Below are 18755 nucleotides of genomic sequence, written 5' to 3' on the forward strand. Positions count from 1 at the left end.
AGAAGGGTGCAACAATGAATGAATGGAATCCCAAAATCTCTGTAGATGTTCATTGAAATGAAAAATAAACAACCTAAATTAAAAAAAATTCCTACAATTTTGATGGGAACCCCCCCATACAGAATTAAGTTCAAAATAGAGGAGGTATGTAGTAAGTCTTAGAAATAATTGTGTGTTTGTCAGCCAGTGGATCAGAAACAAAAGTGAGTATTTTGCTACAGATCAAGTTGAATATATTGGAATGGTAATGAAAAGTTAAAAGATCAGTTTATCAAGTTAACTACTAGAGAAGAAGATGTCTGTAGTGGTGTTAGAGAGATGAAAAGAGAAGAGAGAAGAAAGTGTAAAATGACTGCTCTTGGGACTGGAAGAGTAATTAACAAGGAACACAGGGCTGAGAACACACTCAAGTGTTTATTGAACTCACTCACTGTGTTTATAATATTAAAGTAAGACTTGTTCTCACAGTTGTCTATATTAATGTAAATTATGTTTCGCTTTAAGGTTATTGGTATTGTTATTGTTGTTGTTGTTGTTAGGTGCTGTTGAGTACAACTCATAGTGATCCTATGTACAAAAGATCTGAAACCTGTTCTTCCTGCGCCATCCTCACACTTCCTGATATGCAAGAGCCCATTGTGGCAGTAATTGTGTCAGTCCACCTGGTTGAAAGTCTTCCTCTCCTTCATCGATCTTCCACCCTTCCCAGAATCATGTCCCTCCTCAAGGTATGGCCCCTAATAGCTTTAAGATGCATATATGGAAAAGTAGTATTGAAACCCAACCTGAGTGTTGGTGGTGATGATGAGGATTGCTGTCAAATAGAGTATGACTCATAGCGCCTCTTATGAACAAAAGTTTCCAGAAGCATGTGGTTTAGAAAGTTTATGATAATCCTGCTTCCAAACCTGTCTTAAACTGGAAACTCCACCACACACTGTCCACCATTAGCAACCGTTATAGTATTTGACACCCCAATGGCACAAGGATTAGCATCACAGCAAACCCAGATTACCTCAGTAAAAGAAAATTGACAAATAAGTACTGTATGACTTAAAAGAATGTTCCTCCAAAATATAATAACATGAGACCCGAGGGCCCTCCAGGATGTCTTGTTGACACTAAATAAGAAGCTTAAATCAAAAAGACAATCAGACATTCCACCTGACCCTCAGCTACAACAAGCGCACCCATCTTGCAGAGTCCTGACATGTCAGTGCCATCAAGTAATTTCCCACTCATGGTGACCCTCCAGCAGATTATTTGAGGCAATAAACATTTATGAGAGGAGACTGTTTATCTTTCTTCCCTCAAGTGACAACTAATGACATTTCAGTTAGTAGTTCACTAACTACATCAGCAGGAACCCTTGAAAAAGGAGATAAGGCCAAGGTTACTGAAATAGACTCACTTGAAGTATGATGGACCATGGATCCAAGTTAAGGAAGTTAAATATGGTGTGACCTCTCATTTCCTAGTCTAATTACACGGGAAGGAGAGACATTAACAATCAACATTGATCCTAGGTTCATTCCTATGAGGAAAAATATTTATATTTAGACAAATATTGGATACCTATAAGAAAAATGGGAAAAGGTGAAAACAAATGTTCACAAGTAATGACATTTTTTAAATGTCTAAGATAAGGGAATCAGAAAAAAAATTATAAATAGTGATTCAGAGCATGGATTATCCTCTCAATTCTAAGACTAATAGAGATATACGAAAAAACAGAGAAAAGAATCCATTATATTTTTAAGAGTTTACATTCGGAAGTGTTCTTAAGTACCAGTCAGTTTTCTGTTTCAGGAACGGAATGGCTTGTTCACAGATGAGAGAACTGTGATACATTTTAAATGTCAGAGTGTAGGCAGACAAGATGGTATAAGAGGTAGAGGATGAATAGAGATTATTTAGAATGGTATTGGTGTGAGTGCTGCAGAAGTGGATTGTCCTGGGTGGTGTTGCTTCCTGAAATGATTGAAGCAAGCAAAGATATGTAATATCTGAGAGAATTGGATTTGTTGATCTCTTAATTGTAGTGGTACAAGGGAATTGGACATTTCTCATTTTAGATCTGTTAGGAATGATGAAAATACAGTTTGTTTTGGTGGGATTTTTTCCTATAAGAAAGTTATTTTGTATGTAATTTTAAAAAATATATATTGATTTACTTACAAAGTTTGGATACATTGTTTTTCACACTTGATCTTTCCTTTACCCCTCCCTCCACACATCAAATTGTGTGACCCTATGCTTAAACCTGCTTCCTCCGCCCATCCTCACCCCTCTTACTCCTCCTCTCCAACTTGCATCCTCTTACTCATTCTACCTAATGGTCTTATACAGTATTTGTCTTTATGAGACTGAGTTAGTTCACTTAGCATGATGCTTTTCAGTTCCTCCTAAGTTAGGTAGTAATTTACAAAATCATTGCTCCTGCATACTACATAGTATTCCATTGTATGAATGTACCATAATTTCTGAATCCATTTGGTTGTGGTTGGACATTTGGGCTGTTTCTATGGTTTTGCTATGACAAATAATAGAACATTGCTATGGACACTGGTGTACATACAAGTCTCTTTGTACCTCATTTCTCATTTTCAGACATACAAGTCTGTTTGTACCTCAGTTCTCATTCTCTCAAAGTATATTCCAAGCAGTGAAATAGCTAGTTAATACAGAATTTCCATCTTCAGCTTTTTGAGGAAATGCCAAACTGCCTTCCCTAGTGGTTGTACCATTTTACAATCCTACCAACAAAGTATAAGAATTCCTGTCTCTGCACATCCTCTCCAAAGTTTATTACTTGCTGCACTACTAAAGTTTGGCACTGCTACAGGAGTAAGATGGTATCTCATTGTGATTTTGGTTTGCATCTGTCTTACTGCCAGTGATTTAGAGCATTTCTTGGTGTGTCTGTTAGCCATCCAAATGTCCTCCTTTTGTGAAGTGTTTCCGTGTCTTGTGCTCATTTTGTCATTGGATTATTAGTCTTTTTTTTTGTCTTTTTTTTTTTTTTGTGGAAGCCCAGGGGTATTCTGTAAACTCTCACTATGAGGCCCTTGTCTGAGATGGTATTGCCAATAGTTTGTTTCCAGTCAGTAGGTTTTCTTTTCACCCTGTTGGAAAAAGTTTTTGATGAGCACAGAATCAAATCTTTAGAAGGTCCCATTCATCAACTTTATCCTTTTCAGATTGTACATTTCTGGCTGTATTTGGTAGTCTCTTTATACTATGGAGTAGACCTTCTAGGGTCCATCCCATATTGTCACTTATAAACTTTATGGTTTAGGGCTTTATTCCCAACCTCAAGTTGATTTTTGTGTATGGTGTGAGATGTGGATCCTGTTTCAGCTTTCTGCAGTTAGCAGTCCAGTTTTGCCAGCACCATTTGTTGAAGAGGTTGTTCTTTCCCCATTTGATAGCTTTTATTTACTTGTTGAATATCAGTTTAGTAGACTGACAGGATACAAGAACAATATAAAAAAACTAGTGGGATTTCTCTATAGTAACAAAAAGAACTCAGAGAAGGAAACCAAGAAAGTATACTTGAGAGTGAAGCTAACTAGAGAAACAAAAGACCTATACAAAGAAACCTACAGAACATTTTTGCAAGACCCAATAAAAGACTTAAATAAATGGAAAAAATGTGCCCTATTTATGGATAGGAAGACTCAATATTGTGAAAATTATAATCCTACTGAAAGCAATCTGCATGCAATCCCAATACAGATACCAAATTTATTTTTCAAGGAGAACAAAAGGGAAAATGTTAAGTTTATTTGGAGAAGAATGAGATCCTGAATAAGCAAAGCTCTTCTGAAAAACAAAAGTGAAGTGTGAGAAATACCACACCCTGACCTCAAAACTTCATACACAGCATTAGTAACCAAAACAGAATGATACTGATATAATGACATGCACATAGACCAATGGAACATTAATTGAGAACCCAGAAATGGATCCAATTTTCTACAGTCAACTTATATTCAGCAAAGACAGTTTTTTAAGGTGAAGCAGAGCATGCTGGAAGGTGGAAGTGAGCAATAGCTACCTTGTAGGAACAAGTGGCTATGGTGAATTATGAGGTCATGAGTGTGGTTAGTGAGAATTCATGAGATCTGACATTGACGTAAGTAGCAAAAAACCAAAGTAAATAAGTAGGCAGGGTCAGGAATTCTGTATAGTAGTTAGTGAAGAGGCACTCCTTTCCCACTAATTGTGGTGCCTTCATGTGGGAAAAAAACCAAATCACTTTGCATGATCCAGAGTTTGGTGCTAGTTTCCCAAATCAGAGCAGTGAAGAGACATTTTACAGGATGTTGTTGTTAAGTGCCATCAAGTCACAGGTGACTCATAGTGACCCTATGAAGGAGAGTCCTCAATGCTTGCTTATCTTTCATCCTCTCTCCAGGTTCATAGAGTTTCCGGAGGCAAGCTATTATGAAAGTGGATGCTGTTCCTGCTTCCAAGCTTGTTTTAATCAGGAAGTTTCACCCAACACTGTCCACCATGGGTAACTAACCATTAACACATTTGACACACCAAATGTCTCACAGCAACCACAAGTTACTGCTGTACGGCAAGTGGACACACCAGGGCTATACTACCTAGAGGAATGTTTGAACAAAAACAATGAAAGACAAGACTGAGGGCCGCGGATTAAAAGTCACCCACATTTGGCTTGATTGCATCACTTTCAGTCCACTGGGCCAGCTGATCACTCTCGCAGAATGATGTAGGAAGGAGAAAATGTTCTGTCAATATCCTGATATACAACACAGGAGAAGAAGAAGTAGCAGGCTATTTGTTGTTTTGTACATTGAGTCACTTGTGACTCATGGTGACCCTATGTACAACAGATCTGAAGCCTGACCTGCCCTGCATCAGTCTCACATACTGCAACACACTTAATCCCATTACCCTAGTTACTGTATCAATCCATTTCATCTGGAGTCTTCCTCTCCTGCGCTGTTCCTCTACCTCTCTGAGCATTATGTTCTTCTCCAAGGACCAGTCTCTCCTGGATATGTGCCTCAAGTATGTGAGAAAGAACTTAAAAATTCTAGTCTCCAAGGAGAAACTTGGTTTCACCCTTTCCAAGACAGGCCTATTTGCTTTCAAGGTGGTCTATGATATGTTTAAGACTCTTCTCCAGCACCACCCCTTCAAAGGTATCAATTCTTCTGTCATCCTTAATCATTCTCCAGCTCTCTGATGCATAGCAAGTAATTGTGAAGACCATGGCCTGGATCAGGCTCACCTTAGTCTCTAAACTGATAATGTTGCTTCTTAGTACTCTGGAGAGGTCCCTGACAGCAGATTTTGGCCAGGAGCTGATTGTGGAACAGACCACCAACTACTCATATGCAAATTCAAGCTGAACTTGAGGAAAATTAAACCAAATCCAAGGCAACCAAAATATGACTTTGAGTCTATCCCACCTGAATTTCAGAACCATCTCAGGAACAGATTTGAGGCTTTGAACACTAATGAACGAAGGCCAGATGAGTTGTGGGAGGATATCAAGGGTATCATCCAGGAAGAGTGCAAACGGCCATTGCAAAGACAGAAGAGGAAGAAAAGACCAAAATGGATGTCAGAAGAGACTCTGAAAATTGCACTGGAATGCAGAGAAGCCAAAGCACAGGGAAGAATTCAAGATACTAAAGAGTTGAATAGAAGATTTCAAAAGGCAGCACGGGATGACAAAGCAAAATATTACAATGAAATGTGCAAGGAGTTGGAGTCGGAAAATCAAAAGGGCCAAACTCGCTCAGCATATCTTAAGCTCAAAGACCTGAAGAACAAATTCAAACCTCAAGTTGGTGGAAGAGTCATAAACAACCTGCATTATGCAGATGACACAACCCTGCTTGCTGAAACTGAGGAGGACCTGAAGCGCCTGCTGCAGAGTGTCAAGGACTGCAGCCTACAATATGGATTGAGGCGCAATGTCAAGAAGACAAAGATTCTCACCACTGGACCAATTGGCAGCATCAGTATGGATGGTGAAGAGATTGAGCTAGTTAACAGTTTTAATTTGCTTAGCTCCACAGGAAATCAAGAGATGAATTGCACTGGGAACGCCAGCTATCAGGGACCTCTCCAGAGTACTGAATAGTAATGACATCAGGCTGGAGACTAAGTTGTGCCTGATTCGGGCTATAGTCTTCGCAATTGCATGCTATGCATTGGAAAGCTGGACAGTGACTAGGGATGATAGAAAGAGAATTGATGCCTTTGGTCTGTGGAGCTGGAGAAGCGTGTTGAATATACCACGGACTGCTAAGAGAACAAACAGGTTTGTCCTGGAGTGGGTGAAGCCAGGCTGCTCCTTGGAGGCAAGGATTCTGAAGCTTCATCTGACATACTTTGGACATGTTACAAGATGGGATCAGTCCTTGGAGAGGGATGTCATGCTTGGGAGGGTGGAGGGACAACACAGAAGAGGCAGATCCTCAATGAGATGGATTGATTCAGGCACTGGGATATTAGGGATAGGTGTGTTGGAGACAATAAGATTGACAAGGGATAATGCAGTATTTAAGGCTGTTGCACATGGGGTCACTATGAATTACAGGCAACTCGACACCACATAACAACAGCATTGGTTAATTACAGCATTAACAAACAAAAAAAATCAAACAAAAAAAACCACAGAAATTGACATTTGTTTCTATAGAACAATCACAAAATATATTCATTTGATTTTTAAAAATTGTTTTATTCATATACATTGTGGAAATATTTTCCACTTTATAAATCAAGTCTTTCATTAGATAATGCCTAAAGACTTTGAAGTGCTATTGCAGTATGCGTCTCAGCAGGGAAGCACAGGCCCCCATACTTAGAAGAGGTCCTGATGCTGCTCAACATCAGCTGCATATGTAGTGAAGCAGGTACAGGTGCCACCAAAGAACCTATACTCAGACTATAAAGGAAAAACATTTAATTAACCATCCTCCAATCAATTAATTCCACTTTAAGCCAGCCAGACATGGGCCCTGCAGTGAGTTTAAACTTCCCCTCGTCTCCTCTGCTGAAGAAGTTGGCCTTCACAAGTACTGGTTTGCTTGGGGCACTTTCCCTCTTTCTAAACTTCGAAGTAATCTGATTAAACTACATCAACGATGGGAGCTGCTTCAGTCTCATTTTTGGCAGCATTTCCCTTGTCAGCTCACTGACCAAGGTCCATAATTTGCCAAGGTTGACATTTGGGCAGAAGCTCTTCAGTTGGTAATGTCTCATGCCAGCCTTTCCAAAATAACAGGATTATACTTGTCCAAGTTGATCCTGATTTGACGCAAACCATTAGAATTATTTTAGCCTCCAGGGTGCTTCTGGTACTTTCTGATGTGGCCATGGCTGTGGCTCACGTTGGCCTTAAATTCTTAGGTTTCCCTCAGTCATGATGCCCTGACGGCGACCCTCAGGAAAAAGAGCTACAATGTGTTTTACACTATCTTTCATTTACAATATGTTTCATACAATATTTTACATATATTATATTTAATATAATTAATTACCATTTATATAGGCCTATTATTTGACTATATTTTCAATTTCTTATTGAATCTTTCCTATTCCTTCACTCTCCTCCCCAATCCAACACCATTTGGTAAAAATGAATGAAAAAAGACTGTTTCTTGCACCTTTTGCACAGAGTGCTTTTTAAACTGAAACCACTAATGGAGGTTTGGTGGGTTTGGTTGCAGCATCTTGTGCCAGGAGAACAAACAGGTTCATCATAGAAAGGATGAAGCCAGGCTGCCCCTTGGAGGCAAGGATCCTGAGGCTTCGTCTGACATACTTTGGGCATGTTGCAAAGAGGGACCAGTTCTTGGAGAGGGACAACATGTCTGGAAGAGTGGAGAGATGGTAAAAGAGAGGGAGACCTTCGATGAGATGGACTGACACAGTGACCGGGCTAATGAGGGTAGTTTTTTCAGAGACAGTCAAGTTGGCACAGGATAGAGCAGTTTTCAGCTCTGTTGTACATAGGATTAAAGCAACTAAATGACATATAACAACAACATGTCCTAAGAGATTACTCTAAAGAAACTTCAGTTGTTCAGTACTAGTGGAAACAGAAGATGATCAAATGCAATGGTCGATCTAGATACTTGTTCAGTACCATGTGAGATCCATGGTTTAGTCTAACTCAAGTCCCCACAAAGACAAGCACTGAACCCCAATGCTAGTGATAAGAGCTCCTCAGGCATAGGCTCCCATGCACCTTCCTGGTGTTGTTGGTATCCGTATACCCTGCTGAGAGCCTTCATCTGTGCTTTACTTGACAGATATGACGACCTATTCCACGGAGCGCTCAGAACACTTCAAACCCTGCCGAGATAAGGACCTTGCCTACTGCCTCAATGATGGCGAGTGCTTTGTAATCGAGACCCTCACTGGATCCCATAAACACTGCCGGTAAGATGCTGTAGCCACAGCAGTGGAGGGAGCCAGCCTGTCATGGTTGGAGGATGGAGTATGTGGGATGAGTATGGCTTGATGGATCAATGGCATATACAGGACACAAGGGGCGGGGGGTAGAACCCCCTTTATTTTTATATATACTCATGCAATGGAAGGAATGGTTTATTCACATTATATATGTATGGTGTGGAATCTAGGTATATTTCCTGGTACAAGTAGGTGATTAACCAGGGAAACGTAGAAGTGATCCTAAGGCTCTGATCCCACAGACTGAGACAGAATAAAGCAATCAATTCTAGAATCTCCTCTCAGCTATTAATCCATGCCCCAGACACTGTAACTGCATTCAGAGAAACTGCATTTAGTTTTGATTCTGACTTCCTTTATTAATTTAAATGTTTTAACACCTCTGTTGATGAAACACTTTCCACAAGGTGTTCAAATGAAATCATAATCAGGTTATAGTCACAGTAGAGGATTCCTTGTGGGAATTTGTCTGTAGGGGCCATGAGGTGTTTAATTGAGTTTTTCTAGACATAACACCTAATTACCAAAAATAAAAGCAAATGGAGTTAAACAGTGCAATTGTAGACACTGGGGCTTTAAGGCTTAGTAGAAGAATCAAGTTAGCATTAGAGAAAACCCTTTCCAATTGAGCTTTTTTATTCCAGCACTGTCCTGGTGATTTGTTTTTCTTGCAATTATTATGCTTCAGTGATCTCTACATCCCTTTCTTTTTTATTTATTCTGCTCATATGATGCAGTTATTAAATTAATGATTCTCAATCTTGAAGCATGGACGATTATAACTTTTCCCCCCTCTAAATCACTGTCTCTCTTGTCAGTTTAGAAGACAGTTTAAAGACCTCCATCTTATTGTTATGATTTTGCAATGGACCTCCTGCCTTAGCTCCAGGAGCCATCCTAAAGTCACAAGGACTTGCTACCACAGTGGGGATCTCTGGCCTAGGTTTGGAAGAAATGGTGTATATTTAGTAGTAGAACTCTATAAAACTTATATATCCTTTGTCAGGACAAAAAGATTCATGATCTTTCCTTCATCTTAGCTTTTATGTAATTTCTAGCATTATTTTTACTTTGACATCAGTTCAAAATTAACCCCCCATATCTGCCTTTAGGAACTCAAGCTGAGGAGATAAAAGGGTGGGGATTGTTCTTTCCCTATGTCTCTTATTTTGCCATTTGTATTATGTCAACATGGACAACAGATGATTTATAAAGAACTCATTGGAAAATCCAGGAGTGAGCTCCACTTTCAAAGCATTCCCATGGTCATAGAGACACTCAACAAGATATCAGACTTCTCATCATTCAACAGGATGATCACATGGGTGCAGACATTGCAGTCCTAATAAGGTGCAGTCTCTAACCAGTTGATAAAAGATTGAATCCAAATAATCAGCTAAAGTAGCTAATTGTTTTGATTATGTTTGACCCCATGGAAAAAAATGTGCTAGATTTCCCCAGAGTAAAAAGTCTGACTGGATTAATGCTTTCATAAGACAGTAATATCCAAAAGAACGAGATAATTATTTTCAATATCCAGTCTCACTATTTTCTCTCTATTAGTTCATTAAGCCTCAATAATAAAGAAGAATTATTTACTTTTGTGTGCATGAGTTTGTCTACTTTTTTTTACATACACCAGCATCTGTATAACTATTTAGTAGCTGAAACTATGACATATGTATTAATTTTTTGCCTCTATCTTCTTTATTTTTACTATTTCAGCATAGATATACCTGATATTTGATATAAAGTAACAACATAGCTAATCATGATGACAGACTGGCCTAAGAAAGAACTGGAGTTTGAGCAGGTCATTGGAGTCTATAAATCTCCTACTAGTATGCATGAATAAATCATGAACTACATGTTCCAGCTATTCTTTGTCCTAGGCTTACCAATGAATAAAAAGTTTATATTTGTTTCTGCATCAGCCATTTTTAAGAATTCCAGTGTAATTATTAATAATGTGCCATGTTGAATAACACTCTATTTAGGCAGTGTATTTTATTCATTATTGTTCTATCTAGCAAATGCTTATTGAGCACCTCTGATTATCAAGATATTGCTAAATAAATGCATCCAGAAATTAAATCAGGAATTAAATGACACCACGCGGCAGTGTGCTTGAAGTAAGTGAAATTCTCTGCATCATCATCAAATAATGAAAACAAGTGAAAGTATATTAGAGTGACTTGCCTGCTGACAAGAGCCTCCTTAAGCCCCATCAATGACATGACTATATTTAATATTAAACAAGATTCCATCAAAATACCAGAGAAGCAATAGATAGGTGATGCATGAATTTATATTATGAAATAGTTTGCTTTGAACATATCTCAAAAGATTAGGAATTTCTGAGAAAATTTCTAGTTTTTAAAAAATCTTTTCCAGATTTTTTTAAAAACACATACTTCAATCATGTGATAAACCACACAATTCCTACTTAATGCGTTGAAAAGAGAACTTTTAAAAAATATTTTGTTCTTTTTGCTTATCAAAGAAAAATAGGTCTAGAACAAATGGCTTCGTATTTTCTTTTTTGTGACTATTATTGTTTTAATTATATACAATTCTTTCAAATAACACATATTCTAATTAACAAGTGGAAGTCAGAGAAAATGAATGAGAATTCCAGAAGGATATTATAATTCTAAAAATAATTCATGAGTAGGATTTTTTTAAAATTTAGTTTGTTTATTTTTCATTTCAATGAACATCTACAGAGATTTTGGAATTCCATTCATTCATTGTTGCACCCTTCTCCCCGCACAAACCCCCACCCACCCCGTTTGCTCCTCTCCTTGAAAAGCAAGAGAAAAACTCCCTCATCGGTACACAATCCCCCCCCGCACCTCCCCAAACCCCACCCCCTACCCCCAAATATAATCCACTCTGCAACCCTCATTGCATCATGAGTAGGATTTTTAAAGAGCAACACATACATGCACAGTCCAAATTTCATTGACACAGACACCAATGCAAGCATTTATACACGTTTTCACACACACTTACAAGTAAATAATGTAAAGAGGAAACTTATTTTTCTAACTTTGGAAGAAATAATTTTTAGACAAGCCTGCAACTAATTAGTGAAAACACAACCTAGTAAATAGTGGAAATGTTATTTTCTGAAAACAGATTAATAAATTAAAAGGAAAAAATGAGAGGTAATGTAGAGGGGAAGTACAGTTTGTTACCAGAGAAACAACATTCTGTTGCTTAAAAACTTATCATGGGTAAGAATGGAAAATGAAAGATTATAATATATGAATGCATATAAGAGACAGGAGTTTGAAATTCCCACATCTGTCTTCCCACACTAGAGAGTCTTAATTAAGGAAGGTACAGAGAAATGTTGTGAGGAGAGACTGGTCCTTAGAGAGGGACATCATGCTTGGGAGGGTGGAGGGACAGCACAGAAGAGGAAGGCCCTCTATGAGATGGATTGATTCAATGACTGGGATAATTGGGATGGGAGTGTCAGAGACAGTGCGATTGGCACAGGACAGAACGGAGTTTAGGGCTGTTGTACATAGGGTCGCTATGAGTCGCAAGCGACTCCACGGCACATAACAACAAACAACACACAGAGAAATGAAATGTGGAAGAATTTCCTCAGTACCTTCTCTTGCCCAGATACCCAGACTTGGTGAAAGATAGTTCAGAATTTTTTTTCTTCATCCTAAATGTTGATATTTCAGTATCTTCTGTCAGAGAAGAGGCATTCAGAGAAATGGATTTAAACAGTGACTGAGCACTGTGCTCAAGTGTGTCAGGGATGATAAAGATGGCTCAGAATAGGATAGGTTTCATAATTGTTGTTCATAGGGACCCTATGATTTGCATGGGACTGAAGAACACCCAACAACATCAACAAAAACAACAACAACAAGGAGCTCTAGAGTTGTATATTGCACTGCTCATTATATCCTATTTAAAATAAAAACATAGAAACTGGTAAAGGTGAATGAATATATATTACAGATCAGATTCCAAAAAGAAACTAGATAGTTTTAAACAGCTTTCTTCTTTGAACTTTATGATATTCCTAAAAATATCCATTGCAAAAAAGACTTAATTTATTATTCATCAAATTATTGAGTAAAATAATGCACAGAAAACAGATTAATCATTCATTTTTCTTTTAGAGTCATTGTGATAATTTAGTTAATTTACTCTTCGTTTGAAAATACTTCTCCAGTATAGTAATACCATACAAAGGCATGTTTTCCTTTATATGTAACATCTAACTAAAGAAAATTGGGTCCATATTTCTATTTCTTTCTAACAGCAACAAGATAGATATTGTCTCAGCCTCCGTTTCTGTTGTGTCAATTCCAACTCATCAAGCCTGTCAAACATTACAACTGCTCCATAAAGTTTCCAAAGCTGTAGGGGTTATTTTGGAGCGTTTTTTAAAGTGTTGGATTGTTTTTAACAGAAGCCAAATGTCACATCTTTTTCTCATCACATCATTGAATTGATTACTCTGACGGAATAATGGACTTTAGAAACTTTCAAAAGGATAGCATATTAGTATAATTTGATATATAGTAATAATTTTAGAGATCTATCAAATAATTCACTTGAAAATGCTTGAATAACTAAAAATTTATAACTACTATAGCTAGATGAGAGCTCTGGTGGCTTAGTGGTGAGGAGTTTTGCTGCCATCCCAAAGGCATTTGGGATGAACCCACCAACTCCTCACAGCAAGAAAGATGAACAACTCTTTTTACACAATTTACTTCCTCGGAAAACGTACTGGAAGGAGGTTAGCAGTGAAAAGTTCCAACTCTTCTATACAACAACATCATGACAAGAAGAAAACAGTCCAGAAGCAGTTACTGTTAAAGGTGACACTTCAGTAGGTGACTTGTGGCTAGGCAGCAGTCTGTGAAGGTATGGACTTGAATGGGAAGACAACTCTGCAAGGAGTTCTTTCATATGTCCAGCTTTGAGCAGCTTTGTGTTTATTTGTTTATTTATTTTATAGGGATTTTTTTATTAACTTTAATGAAAGTTTAGAGGGTTTCCAACCATTGCTGCACTCTTCTCCCTGCCCACCTCCCCCCTCCCAATTCACTCTTCTCCTTGAAAAGAAAAAAGAAAAATTTTCATTGTTATGCAATCCCTCCCCCCAAGCCCACTCCACTACACAGCCTTTACTCTGGACTTCTGTAATGACAAGAATGCCCATTCATATATCATTTTTAAACAGTTCTCTCCCTCATCTGTTTCAATGCAACATACATCATTTCTCCCCTCCTTTTCTGTCTTCCCTCAACCGTGATATCAGTCCCATTTTACAACAGTGGCCCTACGGAATACTTGCCCTTTTGTGATTGAGATATTTCATTCATCATAATGTCTTCCAAGGTCATCCATTTTGTATAATATTGCATGAGTTCCTTGTTTTTCAGTGCCACGTAGTGTGAATTATCAGAGCTTCTCTATCCATGTGTTTGTTGATGAATAGATTTGAGGACTATAAACTTCATTAAAGAAAATCTTGGAAGAACTCTAGAAGCCCTCATATGACATAAACTGTCTTCCAAGCATCCTGGAAAATCTACATCCAGGAGAGGATAAAATAGATGGATGGGACCCTCTAAGAATCAGATCCTTTGCATATCCAAAAACTTCTCCAACAGGGTAAAAAGGGAAGCCACAGATTGGGAAAAAATATTTGGTAATGACATGTCTGACAAGGAACTTATATCTAGGATTTAGAAAATACTCCATCACCACAACACGATAAAAGTAAATAACACAATTGAAAAATGGGCACAGGACATGAACAGACATTTCACCAAAGAAGACATTCTGATGGCAAGCAAGCACATGAAGAAATGTTCAAAATCCCTAGCTCTAAGAGAGATTCAAATCAAAACAACTATGAGATATCATTTCATCACAGTAAGAATAGAAAATTTAACAGAACAGCAAACATCAGATGCTGGTGAGGTTGTGGAGAAACTTGAACCCTTATTCACTGTTGGAGGGAGTGTAAAATGGTGTGACCTCTATGGAAGGCTGTATAGCACTTTCTCAAAAAGTTGCAAATAGAAATACCATTTGACCCAGCAGTTCCACTACTGGCAATTTACCCTAAAGAAATCATAACTGCCATCCAAGCCGATATATTCACACCTGTGTTTGCAATAGCAAAGAGCTGGAAACAACCCAAGTGCCTACTTATTTTTGTTTTTAATAAAAGCTGCCATTTAAAAAAAAAACAAATGATCAGGTACTCTATAACAATAACCCTGTTACAGAGCGATCCTTATCCTATAAAGGGATGTCTGGTACCTTACAGGGAGGGAATTGTGCTGGGAACTCAAAGGCATGTGGTTTGAATCCACCAGCTACTCTGGGAGAAAGATGGGCAATCTCTTTCCATAATATATGTAGCATCTGAAAACTGCCTGGAAGGTCAGCTATGAGTTGGTTCTGACTTGTTGATGCATAACAACAATAACAACCATATTTATACAATTATGTAAATTTATATATGTTGTTGTTGTTCTTATGGGCCATCAAGTAACCTATGACTCATAGTGACCCTATGCACAATAACTCTGATTACTTCCCTATCTTGAGCTGTCTTCATCATCTCTAACACACCTACCCCAATGGCCCCAGTTACTTTGTCAAACCATCTTATCCTAGGTCTTCCTCATCTGTGAAGTCCCACCACCCTTCTAAATATGATATTCTTCTCCAAAGACTGGTTCCTCCTGGCAACATGCTGAAAGTATATGAGATGGAGTGTCAAAATCTTGTCCCAAGGAGCAGCCTGATTATATATATATAGCTTTTGAGTACTGTGGGCTTGGAACTGACCCATAGCTGACCCTCCAGTGGGTTTTCTAGAGGCATTAATTGCTGGGAAGGAGAATGCTTATCTTCCCATGGAACAGTTGGCATATTCAAATCATGTGCCTTCGAGTTTGCAGCACAGAGTCTTACCCCTATGCTACCTGAATAAACACTTTTATTTTGGATGATGGTGAAGACAGTTCTAAGGAGTAAAGTACATATATCTTAATCAAAGTAAATGATGTCATTAAAAAGTACACTAACACTAATCTATCAGTTTGTCATATTGTGGCAGTTTGCTGCAGGGTCATTTAAGGTAGGCAGATTTCAGCAGAGTTTCTAGTCCAAGACAGGCTATAAAAAAGGACATGGCAATCTATTTCTAATAAAGAAAGTCCGTGAAAACCTTATGAGTAGCCATAGAACACTGTCTGGTAGAAAGCCAGAAGGTGAACTCATCAAGTAGGAAGGCACTCAGATATAAGCCAGGAAGAGCTGCTTGCCCAAAGTCCAGTGAAGTGTAATGAAGTACATAAAATGGAATAGAAATTTTAACATATTCGTTGATGTGTGGCATAGATCTAAGTAAGAAATTACCTACTGGCATCTAACAATAATAAGTACACATAGAGAAAATGGATATTTTTGTAAATGCCTAGTGGTAAGAAGCTGCACTATAATCCTGAAGGCATGCTGTTCAAATCAACAAGTTACTCCATCAGAGAAGGATGGACAGTTTCCTCCAGTTTGGTTTACTCCTTCTGAAATCAAGTGGGAAGGTCAGCTATGGATCTGTTCAGACACGATGCTACACAACAACAGTACATCTAAAATATTGCAACAACATAAAATATTTATGAGGTCACATACATGTTTGTATGCATGCATGTGTGTGCACATCCACTGAGATTGAGTCAATCCTAAATCATAGTGACCCCGTAAGACAGAGCAAGATTGCAAAAAAGGCTTTCCTAGGCTGGGAACCTTTATGGAAGCAAACTTTCTTCTCTCATGGAACAACTGGTAAATTAGAAGTGCTGATTTTGGCTTGGTATTATAATGCTCCGTATGTATGTGCATAACTACTCATACGTGTGTTTGGAAATTCACATATATCTGTACATATATAAATGTATATATGATATAATTTATGCCTAATGAGGTATATATTGAGCACAATTATGAATACTTTTTAAGCATAGTCAAGCATAATGTGGTATTATATTTCTAGGTTTGAAGTTGGTTAATTGTCATAATGTAGTTTATAAAGTTTGTGTTGTACATCCTAGTTTCATGAGTTGTGTCTGGATGTTAACAGTGTGGGAGTAACTATCCAGGATAAAACAATGCATCTCTTCTCAACAATATTGCAAGAGGAAACCACAAAGTCAGAAACACCAGGAGTTTTATGCTGAGTCCGGAAAAATGTTCAGACCTTGGGACCTGCGCCTACTGAGCTAGTGTCCTCACATCATGAGAGACAGCCTGGGGCTCCAGGTCTTCGCCTGAAAAGCCCCTGCCCCCAGCAAGTGGCCACCTGTATCATGAGCTCTGCTAAATAATTTATCAGCTACCATCTTGCTCAGGAAGACTTTGTGCTGCCACCTCACTGAGGGAGGCCCTGCCACCAGCAATAGGATATCTGTATCTTTGTTTGTCTTTAGGTATACTTACTTATCTTTCCATTTCTTGGGTTGGGGGCGGGCAGTGATTTACATGTGATTAAGCTACCCTTCATAGCTTGTTGTTGTTGTTGTTATGTACCATCGAGTCGCTTGCGACTCATAGCGACCCTATATACAACAGCCCTAAACCCTGCTCTATCCCATGCCAATCTCACTGCCTCTGACACATGCATCCTGATTACCCCAGTCACTGAATCAATCCACCTCATAGAGGGTCTTCCCCTCCTGCGCTGTCCCTCCACTCTGCCCAGCATGATGTCCCTCTCCAAAGACCTGTCTCTCCTTACAACATGTCCAAAGTATGTCAGGCAAAGCCCCAGAATCCTTGCCTCCAAGGAGCAGCCTGGTTTAACCCTCTCTAGGATGAATCTATTTGTTTTCTTGGCAGTCCATGGTACATTCAGTACTCTTCTCCAGCACCACAGCTCAAAGGCGTCAATTCTCCTTCTATCCTCCCTAGTCATTGTCCAACTCTCTGATGCATAACAAGTGATTGCAAAAACCATGGCCTGTATCAGGCACACCTTAGTCTCCAGAGAGACACCGTTGTTTGCTTACATATGCATTTTCTTGTGTTCTAACTTGATTGATGGAATCTATTGAGGAAATACATATTATGTCTCTTGAAGTGATTTTTATGCCTTGGTTTTGTTGTAACAAATAATTAAATTGGTTTTCCATGAGATACGTAGTTTGTTGTTGTTGTTGTTGTTATACGCCATCAAGTCACCTGCGACTCATAATCATCCTATGTACAACAGCCCTAAACCCTGCCCTATCCTGTGCCAATCTCACTCTCTCTGACACACTACCCCCATTATCCCAGTCCCTCCACCCTATCCAAGGACTGGCCCCTCCTTGCAGCATGTCCAAATTATGTCAGATGAAGCGTCAAAATTCTAGTCTCCGAGGAGCAGCACAAGAGTCAAATATGAGCATTCACAATTAAAATTAACTGAATTAAAAGTTTTGCTTGGCTTTATATTGATTCTGTGTTTTGTCGTGTTGTTTGGGGTTTTTTTGGCAAATCATTGAACCCAAGCTTCCCATCCTTTAAAAAAATAGATGATACCAAGATCTATCTATATCTATCTATCTATCTATCTATCTATCTATCTATCTATCTATCTATCATCTCAAAAAGTTGATGGAAGAATTGCACCAACGTATAAAAACACTAGATACACAGTTTAGTTCTTTCTGCTTTCCTCATCCATTCAAATGAAACTTAAGCAATAACACATCTGCTGGAATTCTGTGAGAGAAACTGAGTAGAGCACTTGTTAAAGAATCGGAGTTAAGGAGGTGCAGGTGCTGACTTAATGACAAATATGAACAACAGAAACAACAAACGTAGAAGATCTAGATAACACACACATAGATAAACAATATTTTTAAATTGTCAAGATAATTTATTTACCAACTACACAATGGTAATAATGATGAACGACTTCCCTTTATTATAGCATTGTTCAGAAATAATACATGTGAACATACTTGACTTATGATCCTTTTATGCTGTGATTGCTTTAATTAATGGCATCACTCCAGGAAGATAGGAGTGCAGACCAAACCAAGTAAAAAAGTCAGAGGAAGTTACAACAAAATGACTCTTTACAAAATTTTGTGTAGTATTTCAGCAGAAATTTATATTTTATAAATATATTCCTACAACTGGTCATTGTGTCCTGAGATTCCCATTCTTTTCCATGTTAGCTATATTTGTTATTATCCACACAGTCAAAAGCCTTTGCATGTTGTTGTTGTTGTTGT

At 38.3% G+C, this 18755-nt stretch overlaps 1 protein-coding gene across 1 annotated transcript in view; it reads left to right on the top strand.

The window, feature by feature from the left end:
• The window catches only part of NRG3 (neuregulin 3), a 1124911-nt gene that overhangs the window by 499877 nt on the left and 606279 nt on the right, over nt 1-18755 (top strand). Inside the window, exon 2 of the mRNA XM_006902510.1 lies at nt 8310-8439. Within this exon, the coding sequence (XP_006902572.1) occupies nt 8310-8439 (130 nt within the window). The remainder of the gene's footprint in view (nt 1-8309; nt 8440-18755) is intronic.

The sequence above is a fragment of the Elephantulus edwardii genome, unplaced genomic scaffold (assembly GCF_000299155.1).
Source record: "Elephantulus edwardii isolate Elephantulus edwardi_28Jun2011 unplaced genomic scaffold, EleEdw1.0 scaffold00421, whole genome shotgun sequence".
Classification (NCBI taxonomy): Eukaryota; Metazoa; Chordata; class Mammalia; order Macroscelidea; family Macroscelididae; genus Elephantulus; species Elephantulus edwardii.